General features: G+C 30.9%; 1 protein-coding gene across 10 annotated transcripts in view; it reads right to left on the reverse strand.

Moving 5' to 3' along the window:
• Positions 1-669: 669 nt before the first annotated feature.
• The window catches only part of SNTG1 (syntrophin gamma 1), an 813,791-nt gene continuing 792,039 nt past the window's right edge, over positions 670-22,421 (reverse strand). For all 10 annotated transcript variants that reach the window (XM_074318426.1, XM_074318425.1, XM_019712572.2 and 7 more), the window contains one exon: positions 670-4,816. In XM_074318426.1, coding sequence (XP_074174527.1) covers positions 4,658-4,816 — 159 coding nt within the window. In that variant the 3' untranslated portion in view covers positions 670-4,657. The remainder of the gene's footprint in view (positions 4,817-22,421) is intronic.

The raw sequence follows: 22,421 nt of genomic DNA on the forward strand, positions 1-22,421 counted from the left end.
GTAAACATAAATGTATGTATAGAATAACATTTATCTAAAATTCATAGCACATATTTGTGATTGATATTTAATATCTGTTTTGTTTCTTGTATTCATTTTAAGTGCTTAAGTTACCTATGATAGGCATGTACGATTTTTTCTTCAAAACACACAAACAAAAAACACATATAAAACAAGAGAGATGTTTGTTTGGTAGCTGGAATAGTATAGATATCAGACTTGATTTTAAAATTATTTACATGATCAGTCACTTTTATGTCACTGTAATTACCTGAAGGACATCTGTGGTCTTGTATGACATAGTGATGAGTTGCTTCTCAGTTACAAATGACCAGATAATGATGCCCTGTCAGACTAGTCTTCTTGATATAGAGTCAGCTCATAATCAAACATTGTGAAGAGATCTAAGTTGTCATGCTTTCAATAGTTGTAACTCTGGTTGTTTAAGTAACTTGTTAAATAGTATTTTTCTTCACACTTTAGGACCTTTTAGAGGTCAGATATCTATCTTCATAAATATTGATGAACTAGAATAGATCATGTCCGAAGAGGTTTGCATCCAAGTCAGACAGCTCACATCTGCTCCTGTTTATTGTAGTTATATCTCTTAGGATCATGCTCTAAACATATACAAAACTTACAAATGCAGTCCAAAAATGGAAACACAAATGTAGTTAAAGTATTTGTTTTTATTGTCTAGGATGCTTCATAAAAAGGTTACAGTTTTATTAGTAGTACATTGATAAACTCAAAGAACAAAGTGACAAGCTTTTGTCACTGATATTAATTTACATTTTACAAACATCCACCAAAACAATTAAAAATGAAATAAATAGATTTACATTTCATATTTCTGGAATTTTCACTGTATTTTAATATGTATAAAATATATAACATTTATAATATTTATTTATCTTCAAAAGCAACGTCAAATGTGCAAATAAGTGAATATTGATTTTAAAGTATTGAGGAATAAGAATAAATCATAAACAAGAGTTTTAGAGGTATGAATAAAGCAATTCTTTAAGGAAAGTTCAGAGTACAGCAGTATTAAGAGTTGTAAAAGGTTTGTTATTAATATCAGAATATCTACTCTTACCTTAAAAAGTAAAGCACAAGATTGCCCTTGTGCTTTTAAAGCTTCTCCACACTGCTGATTTCTATCAGTAGTTTGAAAGAGTTGTTCAAATATTACTGTCCAGAACAATAAATTAGGCTTCTCTCAAATCCAGCATTCCATGTAGACAAAGTTTATGAACAAGCTTTGTCATTGTAAATGAGGGAAATGTCAATATATAAACTAATGCACCCAAAGGAAAATTACTCTGTTAACATTGTCAATATGGACTTGACATTTATTTTCAAGTGATTACTTTTCTACTTGCTAAACGACAGTTTTGTGAGCAAAGGCTTTAAAACTGTAAGTTGGTATATGTTTGGAAAATGGGCAAGAAATTATTAGCTGATAATTTAATTCTCACTTAAATATAGTGCTGGATGATAAATGTTAGGATACACATTACATTTACATTATTTATTGAAATATTTTTAAAGTAAATACTTGTTGCAATATGACACATTTAAAATTGCCTTGTTTTAATATATTTTAGCTTAAATGGATTGTTGTTATTCTTTATCAGGCAAAATACATTATTATAGTAGTTAGCAAAGATTTGAAATGATAGTTGAACTCCTTTCTCTGACCTAAGAATCTGTAATACAATATTTTCTTTGAGCTTGCACTGTGTGCACTATAATGTATCCTTTAATGTGCGTATATAGGCACACTTTGTATACATATATATGCACACTTTGCATACACACACACACAAACACACATACACACACATATACCAAGGCACTAGAGGGGTTAACACAAAATTGAGCATTCTTCTATTAAAATGTGCTCTAGTACAAACTAGGTTTTGATGAATAAATCTCATGCATCTAAACCTAAATTAAATAAGAAATAGAGATTTTTCTTAGTATTTTTGATTTCTAAAGTGTCTCATTCAAGTAATCCAAGTTATAGCAAATGATACTGACTAATCATTGCACTATAAAAGAAAATGATAAATACTATTTACTAACTAATGAAAATCAGAATCATAATTTTTAATAGGTGGCTGCTCTACTAATCCTGTTAAGTAAAAACATAGGCCGTTTTTATCAATAGTACCAAAAATAAATATGGTAGTATCATAAACTAATTCAAGCTAAAATTTACAATGTAAGTTTAAAGTATGTTAAGTGTATGTATTTAAAATATATCCTTCTAATATAATTTGTGGTTAGTATTTTATTTTATATACACATACGTATATGTGTATGTGTGTGTGTGTGTGTGTGTACTATACAATGAGATGTATATATCTCATTGTGTACCTTTTCCTTTATCATACACAGAACCACAGGCTAGAAGATTTTTATGATATAAGAAAAAGGATATTGAAATAAATTGCCTTTTTGTTTTTTTCTTCTGGTTTTTGTTTTTAAGAAGGTCGCAGCTCATAGTGGCCCATGTGGGGATTGAACTGGCAACCTTGGTGTTATCAAAACCACGTTCTAACCAACTGAGCTAACTGGCCACCCCCCACCTTTTTGTATTTTTAAAATGGAGTTTTTACAAAACTCAACATTAATTTTTAATGATTACATTATATGTATTTAAAGTTTTTAAACTTTTTTTTCCTTTTGGCTAACTAGCCAATTTCATATTGCCTGTCGACCAGGTTATCTCACTGTGGACATATAGATCTTATCCTAAGGTGAAGCACACCGACATACAACTCTATTAGTAGCAGAGATTCTATAATGAACTGGCTGCTACTGTTTCACATCCTAAGTTAGACACCTCCCTCTACTTTTTCTCCATAAGCTCTCGACAGTGGCCTACCGAAGCCTGTTTTGTGGTGGGCTTCTGATTTTAGAATGACTGTTGTGTTTGATCCATACATAGTGAGGGGTAATTCCATGGTATTACCATAATTATATATATGTACTTAGTTTTTTGATCAAAATAAATTATGCTAAAACAGTACATTGTCAAATTTGCCACAGTTATTTTAATAGTGTGTCCTAGATTCAACTTGACACTTGCACGCACAGGTAAAATTATGAACCTTCACTTTTTAAAATTTAATATTCTTCAGAATTAGTCAGATGGAAAGTGAATTGATAATTTATGGTTATGTAAATAGTTTGATGTTAAATTTTTAATTGTAATGGTAGTGCCCTTTTTATAAAAGATCATGTGTCCTTCTTGAGTGACTTTTTTCTTCCATTAAAAATGTAAATCAAAGCACCTTATTAGATACTTGGTCATTTTCACAAGGAAATATTCCACTTTGATTTAGTTGAGAACATGTGCATACATAAAAAAAATATTATTTTCCTTTTTTTAATGAGTAGCTGTTGTTTAAAAGCAGATCTCATGCAGTTGTAGTGAAGGTCAGAGAGTGTTTCCACATTATGTAAATAGTTATGTAATACCTGGGATTTGAGTCTCGTGCACACACCTCCAAGGCTTTCAAATTTCAAACCTCTTCAGATTTACATTCCTAAGAAAAAATACCTAAAATTACTGACATAGCTTGCTGTTATATGATCACTTTTCATGACATGGTAAAATACACATTTTAAATTGTATTTTCATATCTCACTTTATTTTCTCATAAAATATTACTAAAATGGAAAAAATGTCATTTAACATAAGTAATAGTTTTGAGACTACTTTGTAGAAACATTTCAGTTCATGATTAGCTAGCAGGGTTTCTCACGCTATATTTGTTGATATTTTTTCTACCAAAGTTTTCTCATGTCACTGCAAGTGTATGAAACTTTAACTTGATAATAAATCCCATTAGGTAAAATATAAATCTCCTTAAATGAATGAAAGAACAAGAGGTTCATGAATGTTTCCTTCATTCATAATGAAATTAACACATTTTGGCATATTTGGTTGACACTGGCAGTGAATAAAACATGTAGTATCAGTGATCCAAAGATGAAATAGTCCATTTCATACTGTGTCTATCATAGGTCAATGTTATTATCCTTTTATAATTCTTAGGAATATTTACAATAAGATGAACAAAATTGGAGAACCAGTGTCAAATCATGGAATGAGAATACAGGAGAAATCTATGTCAGCAAGTTAAAGTGCTTTTTACTTTGATGAAATTTTTTTGTATGCTAATGTTCTTGTTGCCATATGTTTTTTTGCCTCATTTACATCACTAATAAAACAATTACAAAGGATTAATTTATGATCTGAACCCAACATGTATTTTGAATGCAAAATAATCTAAAATACAGAAGTAGCCATTTAATTGGTATTTTCATTGATAGATAGGTTACAATTTTTAAATTATTTACATAATTTGAATCATTCATTCTTTTGTCTCCAGTTTTCATGAAAATATACTGGTACAAGTCAACCAAGTGAGAATAAGCTCTTGCACTCATTTAGGATTATTCACAGATGCCTTTCAAAACAGAAGTGCTTTTGAGATTTCTTATGATCCTTTTTCTGCAGAAACTTTAATTTGACTTCACTGTTGATTTGATGATATCATTCTTTCTTCATGGCCCAAAATGATGAATATGTTTATCCTATTTATATAGCATGGTAAATGGCAATACAAATCTCAGCGTGTCAAGTTGTGTACTTTGCTTTGTTTGTAGTAGCAGAGCTGGCAGCAGCAGAAGCAGTAGCCTGATTGCCCAAAAAGAGAGGGTCCAAACAAGCTACTTTGGCAGCAAAGAATGAATGAATGCAGTGAAGGACAGCAAATAGATTTGAAAATTCCAGCTCCTGCAAAGAAAACAGAAATGGGTCAAACAAAATAAAAACAAATTCCTTTAAAAAGTTCATAATACCTAGACAACTAGAAAATAACTAGACATTTTTTTCAAGTGCAGTAAATGTTACTAGAATCAATTACATCTAATGTATGGAAACTGTAGAAATATTTATTCAATTTGTAAATTCCATATGCATTGTAGATTTACTTCAAAACATGGTGGTCTAAGAGCTAGAAGGACTAAACATTCTTATTATCCATGCAAGTCATTTCAGTATTGATATATGCTGCATAAAAATTTATCTGTCCAGATTAAAATTTTATTCCTGATAAAGTATAAGTAAAGAGAAACCTGGGGAATGCTTAAAAACTATTTTTATAACTTTACACACTTCACATAATAAATTTGAATTGGAATAATTAAAAATACTTTTCATTATTCTATAGAATAAGTCACTATTTGTCATTAAGACAGTGAATATGAAATACTGAAAGCAAGAGGACATGAATGTGTTTGACATTAGTTTCAATTTAAAAAAGTAATGTATGCCTTAATTTTAAATTTAAATAATGTTTTTAAAGTTTATTGGTGTGACGATTTTTAGTAAAGTTACATTGGTTTTAGGTGTACAATTCTGTAATGTGATATATAAAACTGAAAACAACAAAGGAACAAGACAAACAAATGAAGAAACAAAAACTCATAGACACAGACAATAGTTTAGTGGTTACCAAATTTATATAACTTCAATTGTTGTACTTGGTTGTTAAAATCAGTAAGTGATGCTCAGGATAGATTTTAAAAGTTGACATCACGAACATTTTTTATGAAAAACCATACAAATATTTTAATTCCAAGAGGATTGAAAGAAGACAGATACATATATGTGCTTAATAAAGTCCATATGATAAAATTATCCTAAAGAGGATAACTAGAGGGTAATAAACCATATGAAATTGCTGATAAAACTGTTGCTATATCATTACATATTTGTAATACAGGATGCAGAATTATATTTGATATGTACATTACTGAGAGTGTTTGCAGTTTATAGTGTGTGGCAATCTATTCAATTAGGACATTTTAATACCTGCATGTACGAAGGAACTATTTTTATCAAATAACTCACTTTGGGGGTATTTTTCTCAGGTCATGCCATAGGAATGCAATAGATCACAGCATAGATTCATAGCTCTGTACAACACAGATAAAATTGCCTATGTTGTCTCAGTGATTCCTTTTAAAACTTGAATATTTCATACTCAGTTTCCTATAGCAAATGTTGACATTCTATTTAATTCAAGTATTTGAATTTTCTAAAATGCTTCCCTATAAAAACTATTTTAGTTACTGCATCATAATTATTTCAGAAGCTTTAATTTAACAATTCACTTCACTGGCACTGTATGTTATTCATTAACTTACAGGTTTCCTCTTGACTTAACTGAACCCCAAAATCCTCCATTCACCGCTTCATTCTTTGTGTAGTCAGCATATGTCACCTGCCGATTTTTAATAATTTCTGTGTCAACCCATATTAAGTTCACCAGATATAAAAAGGGTGGGACAGGTTTAGAAAATAAGAAATGTGCTTGTGTAGTATTAAAAAAATAAAACAAACAAAAACACCCATGAAATTCACTTTTGGTGAAGGGAAAAATATTGTTGAATTTTGCAACTGGACAACAATATAACGAATAACTTTTTCTCAAAAATAATTCTGTCACATCTTTATTAAATTGGAGATTATATCTTTGTTATCAAAAACAAATATCTAAATATACAATAATTTTGGGAAGATTAAAAATTTCAATTATTCATGCCTTGTCATTTATATGTCAATTACGTGATGTAGACTGGCACTTTAAAAATTTTATGCCTTTTCTCAGGGAAGTAAGTAGTAGACAAGAAATAATAGGTAACTAGAAGAGAAAGCAGGAGACAGAGATGTGCTCAAGTGTGGTCCTTGATTCCAATGTCAACTCATCTTTCCTCAGCCTGACGGATCCGCTTTGACAATCATATTCATTTCTAGGGTTTCAATTATCACTTCTACGTATATAAGTAAGACCCTCTTTTACTCGTTTATAATGCAAACCTTAGACCTACAGTTTCATCTATCTACTAAGTATCCAAGTTATTTACTATCTCCTTGTAATAAAGCTCATCCAAACCCCATCTATCTCACCAAACATGATTTCTTCAAATTTAATCATTCATTCCTTAAGTGAATATTTATTGATGCTTACTATGCATGTAGTCTTTTTCTTGGTGAAACATATAATAGTGAGTAACACAGACAAAAATAAGTATTGATGGAACTTATATTCTAGTGGCAGGGAACAAAATATAAAGGCATAAGTAAATTAAATATAATATTTCTAAACATGATAATAAGTACAGTCAAGAAAATAAACAGGAAAGAGAGCTGAGTGTGAGAGAGGCTGTGGGACAAGAAAATCCACATTACCATGTGGGCAAACCTGAAGGGGACATAGAAGTAAACCAGTTGAATGTTTGTGGTTAAGACCATTCCAGGAAGAAGTGCAATTTCAAAGGCTCTGAAATAGAGACATAATTGGAGATTCTGAGGTAAAGCAAGGGGCTATTATGCTTGGACAGAATGGATTAAGGAGTAATTAATAGAAAATGAGGTCAAAGAAATAACAGAGGTCAGAATTTGCAGTGTTGTATCAGCCATGTGTGAGTTTTACTCTATGTGCGATAGCAAACCACTGGAGATTTGTTAGCAGAGAAGTGGCAAAAACTGACATAAGTCTTAAATGATAATTCTGGCTACACAGCTGTGAATGAACTTTCTGGGAATAAAATTGAAATAAAGGAGAGAAGTTACAAAGATTTTCAATAAGAAAAGGTGTGGCATTTGAAAGTAAAGTTGAGTCAAAGATGATTCCAAGATCTATGATAGAACAACTGGAAGGAGAGACTTGCCATTTACTGAAACAGAAGTTTCAGTGAAAAGCAAATCTCTCCTTCCAGTTTGCTCAACCAATTTGCTATTTACTGCATTGTGGGAAACACAGGCTTGTCATGAAATATCAAGACTGGTTTTGGACATATTGCATGTGAGAGAAAATTAAAATTATAAGGAGTAAGTATATAGCTGCATAGATTAATATAAATGTAAGGGAAAATGTGAGATCAAGATGTGGAGGGCACTTAGCGAAAAAGATATAGGACTAATTCCTGGAATCTTACAGTATAAAATTGTAGGATTAAATAGGAAAGAACGAGGAAAAAAAAAAAAAAAGGAAAACAGAACAGCAGTTGCCAAGGAAGTGAGACAGAGAAAACAGAAAGTCTAGCAAAATGACACCTGAAAATTGACCATTACATTTAGCAATATGGAGGTTATTTTTATTTTTGACAAGAGAAATTTTTATGGAGAAGTAGAAGCAAAAGACACATAGGAATGGGTGACTGGGTGACTAGGTGTAAAGAAATTAGAGGCTGAGTATAGATAACAACACTTTAGGAGTCCTTTTTTTTCCTATATGAGCAGAAAAATGGATCAATAGATAAAATCAGTAATGCTTTTCTAATGTTTAAGAAATTAGGGAGCATCTACATCTATAAAGTAGATATTAACAGACCCAAAGGGAGAAATAATATAATATATTACAATATAATACTAGTAAGGGACTTTAATACCCCACTTACATTGATGGATAGAGCTTCTAGATGGAAAATTAGTAAGAAGACATGAACCTTAAGAAACACATTAACCAGATGAGGTTAACAGAATATTTCATCCAATAGCAGCAGAATATACGTTCTTCTAAAGAACACATAGAACATTCTCCAGGATAGGTTATATTTTAGACCACTAATAAAGCCTTAATAAATTTAAAAAGATTGAAATCATATCAAGCATCTTTTCTGACTACAATGATATGAAAATAGAAATCAATTACAAGAAGAAAATTGGAAAATTTACAAGCATGTGTAAAATTGAAGAACATGCTGCTAAACAACAAATGAGTCAATGAAAAAATCAAAAGACAAATCCAAAATACCCTAAAACAATGAAGATCGAAATACAACATACAAAAACTTATGCAGCAAAAGCAGTTCAGAGTGAAGTTCATAGAGATAAATGCCTACCTCAAGAAACAAGAAAAATCACAAATAAAAAACAAACTTTACAGCTGCTGGAATAAGAACAAGAAGAACAAATGAAGCCCAAAATTCGTACAATAAATAAAATAAAGAGTACAAATAAATGAAATAGAGACTAAAAGACAATAGAAAAGAGCAATGAAGTTGGCATTTAGATTTGAATGCATTTATGACTGTTTGTCTCCTAAACACTGTCCTTTAAGGTATTTCCTCCACTAGGATTTCCTTTTAATAAGCTAAAATTGTATTCAAAAGAAAAAAGAAGAAAAGAGCAATAAAACCAAGAGCTGGTTCTTTAGAAAGATGAACAAAATTTACAAATATTGGTTAAACTCACCAAGCAAAAAGAGAGAGGAATCAAATAAATTAACTTAGAAGTGAAAGAGAAAATATTATAACTGATACCACAGAAATACAAATGATCATAAGAGACTACTGCTAACAATGATATGCCTGTGCCAACAAGTTGGACAATCTGGAAGAAATGGATACATTTCTAGATATACAGCATTTGAAAACTGAATCAAGAAGAAATAGAAATCTGAACAGAACCAATTACTAGTAAGAGGTTAAATCACTGATAACAAACTATAGTCCAGGACAAGACAGCTTCACTAGTGAATTCTACCAAACATAAAAATAATACCAATCCTTCTAAAACCCTTCCTTTTAACCTACTGAAGAGAAGGAAACACTTCTAAACTTGTTTTAAAAGGCAGGTATTACCCTGATACCAAAACCCAACTAGGACTCAACAAAAAAAAGAAAATTACAGGCCAAAATCCCCGATAAACATAAAATCATCAAAAATGCAAAAATCTTCAACAAAATATTAGCAAACTAAATTCAACAAAATGTTAAAGAGATCATACACCATCTTTAGGTGAGATTTATTCCAGTTCAAGGATAGTTTAACACCCACAAATCAACTATTGTGATATGCTACGTTAAAAAAATGAAGGATAACAATCATATGATTGTCTCAGTAGATGCAGGAAAAGCACTTGACAAAATTCAACATCAATTTATGATATAAACTCTCAACAAGGTGGGTATAAAGAGAATGTACCTCATCATAATAAATGCTATATATAAGAGAAGCCTTCAAAAACATCACACACAAGAGTGAAAAGCTGAAAGCTTTTCCTTTAAACTCAGTAAGAGCAGAACGATGCCCATTGTCATCACTTTTATTCAACACAGTATTAGAAGTCTTAGCCAGAGTAGTTAAAAAAGAAAAATAAATAAAAGACATTCAAACTGAAAAGAAAAAATTAAATGTCTCTATTTGCAGATGATGTAATATGGTATACAGGAAACCATTAAAACCCCACCAAAAATCTTTTGTAATTAATAAACAAATTCTCCTAAGTGTCAGAGTTCAAAATCAATATACAAAAATCTGCTGTGTTTCAATACACCAATAACAAACTATCAGAAAGAGAAAATTTTAAATAATCCTATTTACAATTGCATAAAAAAACCCTCAAAATAAATTTAACTAAAAAGGTGAAACAGCTGTACATGGAAAACAAAAAATATTGATGAAAAAAATAGAATAAAACACAAATAAATGAAAAGATATTCCATGCTCATGGATTGAAAGAATGATATTGTAAAAATATCCATCTAGGATGGATATTGCAAAATATCCATCTATCCATCCTGCAGGTTACCCAAAGCAACCTACAAATACAATGCAATCTCTATAAAAATTCAATGTCATTTTTTCACAGAAATACAACAAACCATCCTAAAATTTGTATGGAACCAGAAAAGACACCAAATAGCCAAAGAAATCTTGAGAAAGAAGAACAAAGCCTGAGGCATCAAGTTGCTTGATTTCAACTATACTACAAAGCTATTGTAATCAAGACAGTATGGTATTGGCATAAAAACAGACATATAGATCAATGGAACAAAATGGAGTCCAGAAATAGACTGACACAGTCTACGGTTAATTAATTTAAAACAAAGGAGCTAATAATATACAATGGGGAAAAAACAGTCTCTTCAATAAATGTTAGGAAAACTGGACATCCACATGCAAAAGAATAAAACTGGGTTAGTGTCTTATACTATACATGAAAATAAATTCAAAATGAATTAAGGAATTCAATGTAAGACCTGGAGCTATAAGACTTATAGAAGAAAACATAGGCAGTAAGCCCCTTAACATTAGGCTTGGCCATGAAGTTTTGGGGACCTGATACCAAAAGTAAAGTGAACAAAAGAAAAATAAACAAGTGTGACTATATCAAACTAAAAAAAAAATTCTGCCCAACTAAAAAATAACCACCAAATGGAAAGGCAACCTACTCAATGGGAGAAAATGTTTGCAAATCATATATCTGATAAGGGGTTCATATCCAAAAAAAATATGAAGAACTCATAAAATTTAATAATAAAAAATAATCCAATTAAAAAATGGGCAAAGAAACTGAATAGACATTGTTCCAAAGGAGAGAACAGATGGCCTACATATACATAAAAAGATGCTCAATGTTACTAATCATCAGAGAAATGCAAATCAAAACCATAATAAGATATAACCTCATGCTTGTTAGAAAGGCTAGTATCAAAGAGACAATAAATAATAAGTGCTAGTGAAGATATGGAGAAAGGGAACTCTTGTACACTGTTAGTGGAAATATTAATTGGTGTGACCACTATAGAAAATAGTATGGATGTTTTCAAAAACTTAAAAATCAAACTTCCATATAATGTAGCATTTCCACTTCTAGGTATTTATCCGTAGAAAATGAAAAAAATAATTTGAAAAGATATGCACCCGCATGTCCATTGTAGCATTATTTACAATAGCCAAAAAATGGTAAAAATCTATGTGTCCATAGATGGATAAATAGATAAAGAAATTCTAATTATATATACGTGTATACATATGGAATATTCAACCATGGAAAAGAATGATTCATGCCATTTGCAACAACATAGGTGAACATTGAGGTCATTATGCTTAGTAAAATAAGTCAGAGAAAGAAAGACAAATGAAGTATGATATAACTTTTACGTGGAATTTAAGGGGGAAAAAAGTTCATAAATACAGAAAACAGATTGATGGTTGCCAGAGGTGGGAGTTGGGGTTTGACAAAATGAATTAATGGGTCACAAGGTACAAACATCCACTTATACAATAAATAATTCATGGGATATAATGTATACCATGGTGACTATAATAATACAGTATTGCAATAAAACATCAATACAATTATCGAATGCTGCTAAGAAAGTAAATTTTACACGTCCTCATCATAAGGAAACAAATTTTGTAAATGTGTATGGTGATAGATATTACCCAGACATATTGTGGTGACAATTTTACAATATATACAAATACTAAATCATTATGTGTTACACCTGAAACCAATATAATGTATATTTCAATTTTACCTAATTTTTTTAAAAAACTATTTTAATAGCTTCACAACTTCAGGAAAAAATCATGTTTAAATTCATGCTTTATCACATATATTTTAAAACTGTGTATAGTGAAAATAATGTCCAAGTTAAAAAATAAATAAAAGTATAAAGCTTAATTAGATTTTTTAAATTTAAAAGAGGTCATCACATGCTGGATTATGTTTATTTTTAATTAATTTTGCTAACCTTCGGTTTTTGTTTGGAATGTTTAACTTATAAGGCCTGAAAACTAAGTTCGCGAACTTAGCACTGTGCACTTACATTGGCTGCACTGTACAAACAGCTCGGTAAGGTTTCATAACCTTGGTGTATCAGTTTCTCACAGCTGTGTTCATGTTGACGTGTGGCGGTGTCTTGCTGAGTGTCGTTCATTAATGTTGCATGTTTTTGTGTGCCATCTCTAGAATGTCTGAGCTTGAATTAGAGCAATGAACAAACATTAAATTTATTGTTAAACTTGGCAAGAGTAGAAGTGAAATCAGGGACATGTTAATCCAAATTTATGGGGATAATGCCATGAAGAAAACAGCAGTGTACAAATGGATTAAATGTTTTTCTGAGGGGAGAGAATAGGTCACTGATGAAGAGAGGTCAGGGCAGCCAGTGATTAGCAGAACGGACAAAAACATTGCAAAACTTCATCAAATTATGTGTCAAAGTAATTGGCTGAATGTGAGAAGCTAGCAGACCAAGTAAACATTGATAGAGAAACAGGAAAATCTTCACTGAAAATCTTGGCATGAGAAAAGTGTGTGTGAAAATGGTCCCGAAAAAGCTCACCGATGAACAAAAACAAAGGAGAGTCAAAGTTTACCAAGACCTTTTGGAGAGGCAAAACAGAGTTTTGGGCCATGTTATCACTGGTGATGAAACATGGGTGTACCAATAGGACCCTAAAACAAAGCATCAAAGGGCACAGTGGAAGTCAGCCAATTCTCCATGACCAAAATAGTTCTGTCAGTCCAAATCAAAAGTCAAAACGATGTTGCTAACCTTTTTTTGATATCAGAGGTATTATTCATTATGAATTTGTACCAACTCTACAAACTATTTGGAAGTGCTGAAAAGGCTGCGTGAACAAGTTAGACGAAAATGACCTGAACTTTTCGCCAACGATTCATGGTTCTTGCATCACAACAGCTCGCACAGCACTGTTGGTGAGGGAGTTTTTAGCCAGTAAACAAATAACTGTATTGGAACACCCTCCTTACTCACCTGATCTGGCCCCCAATGACTTCTTTCTTTAAACAAAGATAAAGGAAATATTGAAATGAAGACATTTTGATGATATTCAGGACATTAAGGGTCATACGACGACAGCTCTGATGGCCATTCCAGAAAGGGTTCCAAAATTGCTTTGAAGGGTGGACTAGGTGCTGGCATCAGTGCATAGCTTCCCAAGGGGAGTACTTCAAAGGTGACCATAGTGATATTCAGCAATGAGGTATGCAACACTTTTTCTAGGATGAGTTCGCAACCATAATTGTCAGAGCTCATAGTGACTTTAAATGTAATTTATACATAAAGTAAATTTAATATCTCTCATTTGCTATTTATTTGCAATATATCTTAGTAGTTTTTGTTCCTTTATTTTTCATTACTGCTTTCTTTTATGTGTGTATATATTGTTGAAGACTATATACATATATCGTGTTGTTTTTCTCTTATTTTAATTATCTTTTTTATTTTAGTATATGTTTAACTTAATCTCATTCAGATCAATAGCAACTTAATTTCAATAGTATTCAAAATTTATTCCAATATGCCTGTCCCCCCTTCTTCATGCTATTACCTGTCACACGTATTATATCTTTGTAAATTATAAGTCCAATGACACATTTTTACAATCATTGTTGTATGTAACTGTCTTAAAACAGAAGAAAAGAATTACAAACAAAAATGTATTTATACTGTCAATTTAACAGTGTTAATTTCTTCATGTGGATTCTAGTTACTGTCTTATTTTATTCTTAAGGACTCTAGTATTTCCTGTAGTGCAGACCTACTAGTGACAAATTATGTTGTTTTTGTTGTAATTTTTATTTTATCTGGTAATAACTGAATTTCTCTTTCATTTTGGTTTATTATGAGAAATTACCTGTTACCTTTACTAATGGTCCCATGTATGATTCACATCATTTTTCTCTTGCTGCTTTCAAGATTTTTTATTTTTGGCTTTTAAAAGTTTAATCATAATATTGTTTCTCTTTGTATTTATCCTACTTGGTGTTCACTAAACTCCTGGGATGTGTAGGTTAAGGCTTACATCAAATTTGAGGTTTTCATTTCTTCGCTTCTTCATGTATTCTTTCTGCCCTTTCTTTCTCTGCTCTCATAGGGTTCCCATTATGCATATGATGGTAAACTTGATGCGGCCACACAAATTACTTAGAACCTTTTCATTTTATTGATGGATTGTTTTCTTCTTACTTAGACTGAATAATCTCCATTGACTTATTGAGATTGAAATGTTTTGAACTTTTCAAGTTCTCTCATTGTTTCCTCAAAAACTGTAATTTTTAGTTGTTCAATTCCTTTATGGAATTTTTTATTTGTTATTGCACTTTTAAACTACAGAATTTCATTTAATTCTCTTTATGATTTCTATCTCTTAATTAACAGTCTTCATGTCATGAGATATGCCATACATTCTTTTAATCCTTTGACATGACTTTTTTTAGTCCTTTGATCATATATGCAGTTCACAGTGCACAGCTTTTGTCTAGTAAGTCCAACAGCTGAATTTCCTTAGGGAAATTTGCTACTGATAACTTACTTTATTCCATAAGGACCATAATTTCCTGATTCTTTGAATGTCTCATAATTTTGTTTAAAACTGGACAGTTCAAATAATATACTCTGGAAATTAAGGTTCCCATCCCTCCCAAGGGTTTGCTATTGTCACAGTTTGTTATTAAGTCGTCATTGCTCTTTTTTGTGTGTGACCTTTCTAGAGTAATTCATAATTTTTAAAAACTTGTATTTTCGTTAATATTGCCAATAAAGTATCTGCTTGTTTAGAGTAGGGGTGTAATGATTTGACAGATATTTCCTTAAATGGCTTGAATCAATTTCTTCTAACTTTTCCGTGGATTTTTGTGTGTATTTTGTTGTACTCCTTCAGTAGTCTAGCAGTTTATAATTCTTTCTAAGCCTTCACTTCCTTCTTTCACAAGGTCATAAAATCATCCAGGTCTGAGACATTAGGGCATCTTTCCTCATCATGTGCACAGCCCTGCTCAGTAATATGTCCTTTTAGGTTCTCAGGAATATATTAGTTTTTCAACCTCTTATTAATAGCTATGCCTCAGATCTTTATTTAAGTTTCCTTAGTTTCTTATTTGAACAACTGGTATCACCAACTCAGGAATATTAAACAATATTGCTGGTTGTTTTCAATAAATATCTTGCAGTACAGTTTTCCCAGGAAACAAGGTCTGAGTCATGTTAAGTAATGACAAGCATTGTAAATGGGCTTTTCCAGGGAGTTTCCAGATAGATCAAATAATTATGATTTTTCTGGGCATAGAGCTTTTTGAGGTGCTCCAAACCCAGTCTGCACTCTTAAGTGGCTTCTGGGCTGCTGGTTTTCAAAGCTGTCATGTTTTCTAGGCATCTCATTTTCATGGTGATAATGAAGCTCAGGAGCAGGTGATAGGAAGAAATAAGGCAAGTTAAAAAGCCATAAATCTCCTTGTTCTTTCCAAAATTTACCTGTTTGTTTTGTTTTTAATAAATGCTCTGTGATTATTACAAATATTTGGCTAATTTCCAGAGTTCTGAAAAAGTTAGTTCTGATAATTATGAGTGTTTTCTCATTATTTTTCCAGAGAAGTGCCATTTCAGAAAAACTTTTTGTGTCATTCTGGAAGTCCAACCCACAGTTACATCTGATTTCTTAAAATGCCTTAAGATATAATGATTTTCAAAATGTATGCAGTCAATAAATAGCAAATCATTTGCATTGCAATGTTTATATAAATAGATCAGATTCCAACCCTTTTTTTTTGGATCCTTTCATTTTACTCTTTTCACCTACATTATGGGTTCCCAATAATAACAGCCTATATCTCTTTGAGGTTTGGGTTTTTTATTTATTATGTATTTCTATCTCCTGACTTCAATTACAGAGCTTGTTGAATAAAAATAGAAAGTATTTAATTGACAATCTATATTAAACTGTTTACTTTCAAAGTCTTAAGTACTTCTAAAAGCTCGATGCAATATAATCCTGTTTAATAATAATGTCATTCCTTCGAGTTAATTTAAAGAAAATAAGATACGGATATATGTTAATATCATATTTATACCACTTTTCTACTATTAAGTTATTTAGTAAATGGCAACATATTAGCCAATGTCTTGATATATTGAACCACAAATTTGGAGAAGACATGACTACTGCAGTAAAGAAACTTGTCTGGTGCATTATTAGATCTAAGTTAAACAGTTAATCCAGTGCATATGCAAACGACTAATTAATATATGTGCGGCTTCAGAACAATTCTATGGTACTTGTTATCATCATCAAATAATTAATTTTTTAGGTTGAAATTCAGTTCATTTTTCCTATTGTGAAATACTTTCATGGCTATTGTATTGCTTATGTTTTTTAAATTTATTTTTGAATGATAGTTAACATACTGTAATATATTAGTTTCAGGTGTACAACGTAGTGATTAGAAATGTATATACCTTACAAAGTGATCATCCTAAGTAAAATACACATCTGGCGTCATACATAGTTATTACAACAGTATTGACTATGTTTCCTATGCTGTATCTTACATCCCCATGACTATTTTTATAATTGGACATTTACAGTTAATCCCTTTCACCCTTTTTATCCAGCCCCCAATGTCACTCCCATCTAACCACCATCAGTTTGATTATTGTAATTGTTGATATTATTTCTTTATTATGAGAAGATAACACAGTACCTGGTTGCTATACTCTGTATTTTACGTTAATTTACCTCCTTGGAAAATGCTTTTAAGTGCATCTTTGTTCTTAAAATTCTGTTTTTCAAAATGTTTTTACTTACATGAATTAATTACAAAATATAATTACATTTCTTCTGTAGGTAAAAGGTGGCTTTTGGCAAAAAGGAAACAGAATTAAAAATCACACTATGAACTAGTTCCCCTTCACAGGTTACTTTAGAGGCATTTAATATATTTATTTCATCCAAAAAAACATCAATTTAAGTTTTTCCAGAATTTGTAAAGAGAGAATGAAGATTTATAGAGATTAGCTAGAAGGTGGCATTATTGAAAGTCAATATTCAGTTCCTTATTTGAATCCTACTGAACCATAAAAGATGTGGAAAGGTCTTTTATGGCAGCATATAATCTCTGAGATCCTGGAGATTGGGGGAAGGAAAAGGTTTTGGGGACGAAGCCTCCAGTGACCAAGTCTATTTAAAAATGTTGTCAAACTCAGCACCGCTCCACTAAATAGAAAAGCGATCTTTTCCTTCCTTTATTAGTACTGTACAAAACATCTTGGCCTTGGTTTCTAGATCTCAAATCCAATAATTTAGGATTAATATTATGTATACACTCATTTAGGAAATTCATATATATTTTTTTCTTTACCTAGGAAATTTTTAATGTATTAAAAATTTTAATCTTTATGTATTAGTGTCTATATTAACAATACATATAAACCACTTTTTAAAAACTTTAAAACAATAATAAAATGAGCTTTTATTGTAAGTTTTCAAATAACTACAGCATTGCTCATGACTTCAGTTGGGAATCATTCCCTTGTTCTAGGAAAATTCAGAGAAGTTTAATGAGGCTTTAGAAAACAGATGGGAAATATATTCAGCTTTCTGAGTACTGAAGTGAGAATGGGGGTTTCTGTATTCAAAAAAGGGTATAACAGGCTTTTGGATTATGACATTGTTCTTATATAGCTATAAAACAGCAACAACAACAAGAATTAAATTCCCCCCAACTCCCACATAAATCTGCATGTCTTCTCTCTGGATTTCTGAGACTTTTTCACAACAAAAGTTAAATAATACTTTTAATCTTGTAGTACATATGGTAACTCAAGCAATCATGTCCCCTAAACAAACCATATTTTTTTGTTGTTAAATAAGTTCTGGTTATAATTTGCCTTGTAACTGGAAATGTATATACATATTATTAAAATAAGGCATGTTTTATTAAAAATATTTACTTATTATCCCATGTGACAAAATTAGGGTCCACTCTCTAAACCATTTCATCCTTTTTAAAATGATTTTCAAAAGAAGAGAAACATTGTAATAGCTTCCATATTTAACCACTTTTTCTGTACTATATTTCAAATGCTGACTCATTTTTTATTTTATTTTATTTTATAAAGCTTTATTTTATATCTTTGACATGTAAAGTGGTATATATTTAAAATGTATGAATTTATGTTTTTAATATGCATAGATTGTGAAAAGAGCACAACAATCAAATTAATTAACATACTGTCACCTCTAACATAGCTACCATTGTGTGTGTGTGTGTGTGTTTGTGTGTGTGTGTGTAGATTTTATGGTAAAATCTGTCCTCTTTGCAAATTTCAAGTATACTATACAGTGTTGTTAACTATCATCATCACATTATACATTAGATCTTTATTCATTTCTATAAGTGAAATTTGGTGCACTTTGACCAGCATCACCCCATTTCCAACTCCCTCCAGGATCTGGCAACCATCATTTTACTGTCTGCATCTGCATTTGAGTTTGACTATTTTAGATGCCACATATAAGTGAGATCATGTGATATTTCTCTTGCTGTGTCTTGCTTATTTTGCTTAGCATAATGTCCTCCAGCTTCATCCATGTCACAAATGGCAGGGTGTCCTCTTTTCTAAGGTCGAATAATATCACTTTTTTTTATTTACTCACCTGTCAAAGGACATTTAGATTGTTCCCATATATCTTGGCTATTGTAAATAATACTGTAATGAACATGGGAGTGCAGATATCTCTTCAAGATACTGGCTTTATTTCATTTGGAAATATACCCAGAAGTGGGATTGCTGGATAATACTGGTAATTCTGATCATTCTATTTAATATTTTGAGGAATGTTTATACTGTTTTCCATAATAACTGTACCATCATACATTCCCAACAGCACTGTATAAGGGTTCCCTTTTTCTTCATTCTTGTCAACATTGTTACATTTTGTCTTTTTGGTAATAGCCACCCTAATAGGTGTGAGATCACATCTCATTGTAGTTTTGATTTGTGTATCCCTAATGATGCATGCTGTTGAGCACCTTTTCATATATTTGTTAGCCATTTAAATTTCTTCTTTTGAGAAATTGATTAGTCCCTTTGCCCATTTTTTCATCTGAGCTATTTGTATTTTTGGTATTGAGCTGTATGAGTTCCTTATACACAAGGTTGGATAATTAAGTTCATGAACTTGTTGCAATGATGTTGCTAATAACCTTTTTTGATATCAGAGGGATTATTCATTATGAATTTATACCAACTGGACAAATAGTTAACCAAGTTTATTTTATGGAAGTGCTGAAAAGGCTGCATGAAAAAGTTAGACGACCTGAACTTTTCGCCAACAATTCATGGCTCTTGCATCACAACAATGCACCAGCTCACACAACACTGTCTGTTAGGCAGTTTTTAGTCAGTAAACAAATAACTGTTTGGAACACCCTCCCTACTCACCTGACCTAGCCCCCAATGACTTCTTTCTTTACCTGAAGATAAAGGAAATATTGAAAGGAAGATATTTTGATGACATTCAAGACATCAAGGGTAATACAAGAGCTCTGATGGCCATTCTAGAAAAAGAGTTCTAAAATTGCTTTAAAGGGTGGACTAGACACTGGCACCAGTGCATAGCTTCCCAAGGGGAATAATTCGAAGGTAACTGTAGTGATATTCAGCAATGAAGTATGTGGCACTTCTTCTAGGATGAGTTCATGAACTTATTTGTCTGACCTGGTGTGTGGGTGTTAATCTACTATTGTATATATGTTTTACAAACCATTTTTTTTCCCATTCCATGGATTGTCTGTTAATTTTTTTGACTTTTTTGTTTTTACTTTTGTTTTTATTTATTTGTGAAGAAGATTTTTGGTTTATGTAGTCTCACTTCCCACTTGTCCATTTTGGCTTTTGTTGCTTATGCTTTTTGTGTCATATTCAAAAAAATATTGCTAAGATCAATGTCAAGAAAGATTTTTTCCTGTTTCCTTCTAGCAGTTTTATGGTATGAGTTCTTACGTTTAAGTCTTTAATACATTTTAAGTTCATTTTTATGTATGGTGTGAGATAGCCATTCAATTTCATTCTTTTCCGTGTAGATATCAAGTTTTCCCTGCACAAAATTTTGAAAAGATTGCGTTTTCATTGTATGTTCTTGGAACACTTGTCAATAATCAGTTAATCATAAATGTACGGGTTTATTTCTGAAATCTCTATTCTATTCCATTGGTCTATATGCCTCTTTTATGCCAGTACTGTACTGTTTTAATTACTATAGCTTTGTAATATAATTTGAAGTTTTAGGAAGTGTGATGTCTCCAGGCTTGTTCTTCTTGCTCAACATTGCTTTGGCTTTGGGGTCTTTTGTAGTTCCATATGAATTAATTATTATTTTACTTCTGTGAAGATATCATTGTAATTTTTATAGGTATTAAATCTGTAGATTGCTTTGGGTAATATGGTATTTTAACAACATTAATTTTTCTATTTCATCAACACAGATGTCTTTCCATTTATATGTGTCTTTTAAAATTTTCATTAATGTTTTATAAATTTCATTATACAAGTTTTTTACCTAAGTTAAATAATAAATAATGTATTTTTTTTGTTGCTATTGTAAATTCGATTTTCTTAATTTCTTCAGATAGCTGGTTGTTAGTGTATACCACCAACTTTTATTAGATCTTTTTATTTTCTCTGTTATCCATTGTATGTTTCTCTACTTAAACAGAATGTTTTATTTTTCTTCAGAAATATATGTAAAATATAATATTAAAACCCTCTAAAACTAGCCCAGACTTGATAACTACATTTTAAATACTCAAATATTTTACTCATAATTTATCTGGTGAAAGCTTTACATTTATATGGTCATTAATATTCCTAGGCTGTGAAAAACTAAATAAAAAATTTTCAATAACATTACCAAAATCAGCAATAAGCAAAGTAAAACATATGGGCATCACATAAACTACTTAGTAAAATCTTGAAATACCAGGAGAAACTATCTTAATATAAACATTTTTATATCTTAATTATAAATTATATAAATTATAACTATCTTAATTATAATCATTTTATAAACATTTAATATAAACATAATTCATAGGCCACCTATTTGATTATCTATATAAAATGGGATCAAAGTGTGAAATACAAATTTTATTTTGATAAATAAATACTATTTAATATTCTAAGGATGAAAAATGTTCTGTTGAATGATAACTAATGGAGTGAGAGATGTGGAGAAAAACAAATTCTTGTATGCAGGCAAGGGCCTTCACCTGAACAAACTGGTTATTACAATCTCTCCCTAAATAAAAACTATTGCAACTCATAATTCAACCACAATTTAAATTTATTTTTTATTTAAAATTGAGGATAAAAAATATAAATATAAATGTTAAATTACTTTAAACCATATAAATTCCTCCAGTACTTTTTAATCATGTGGAATCTATTATTTTATTGTGTCATATTTGCAATGAAGATAAAGTGGAACCCAGGAATACATTGTAGAAACCTTTTTATTCTACAAAAAAATAAATCTATATAACTAGGTCCTTGTATATGAAGAATTCTTGCTATCATACTATTGAGCTATAATAACAAGATTTATGACCATAATAACTTTAATTATCAAATTTTGCTTTATTTCTGTTACTATTTCATTGGGGATGCGAAAGGTGAAGAACTAATAATCTGACTTACTATGACAATTATTTTTCTTTTAGAAGTGACATTAATAGCAAGTTGTTTAAAAATAAATATAATTTACTTTGAGACAATATAAGCAGATGTATGTTTCT

The sequence above is a fragment of the Rhinolophus sinicus genome, linkage group LG14, assembly GCF_036562045.2.
Source record: "Rhinolophus sinicus isolate RSC01 linkage group LG14, ASM3656204v1, whole genome shotgun sequence".
Classification (NCBI taxonomy): Eukaryota; Metazoa; Chordata; class Mammalia; order Chiroptera; family Rhinolophidae; genus Rhinolophus; species Rhinolophus sinicus.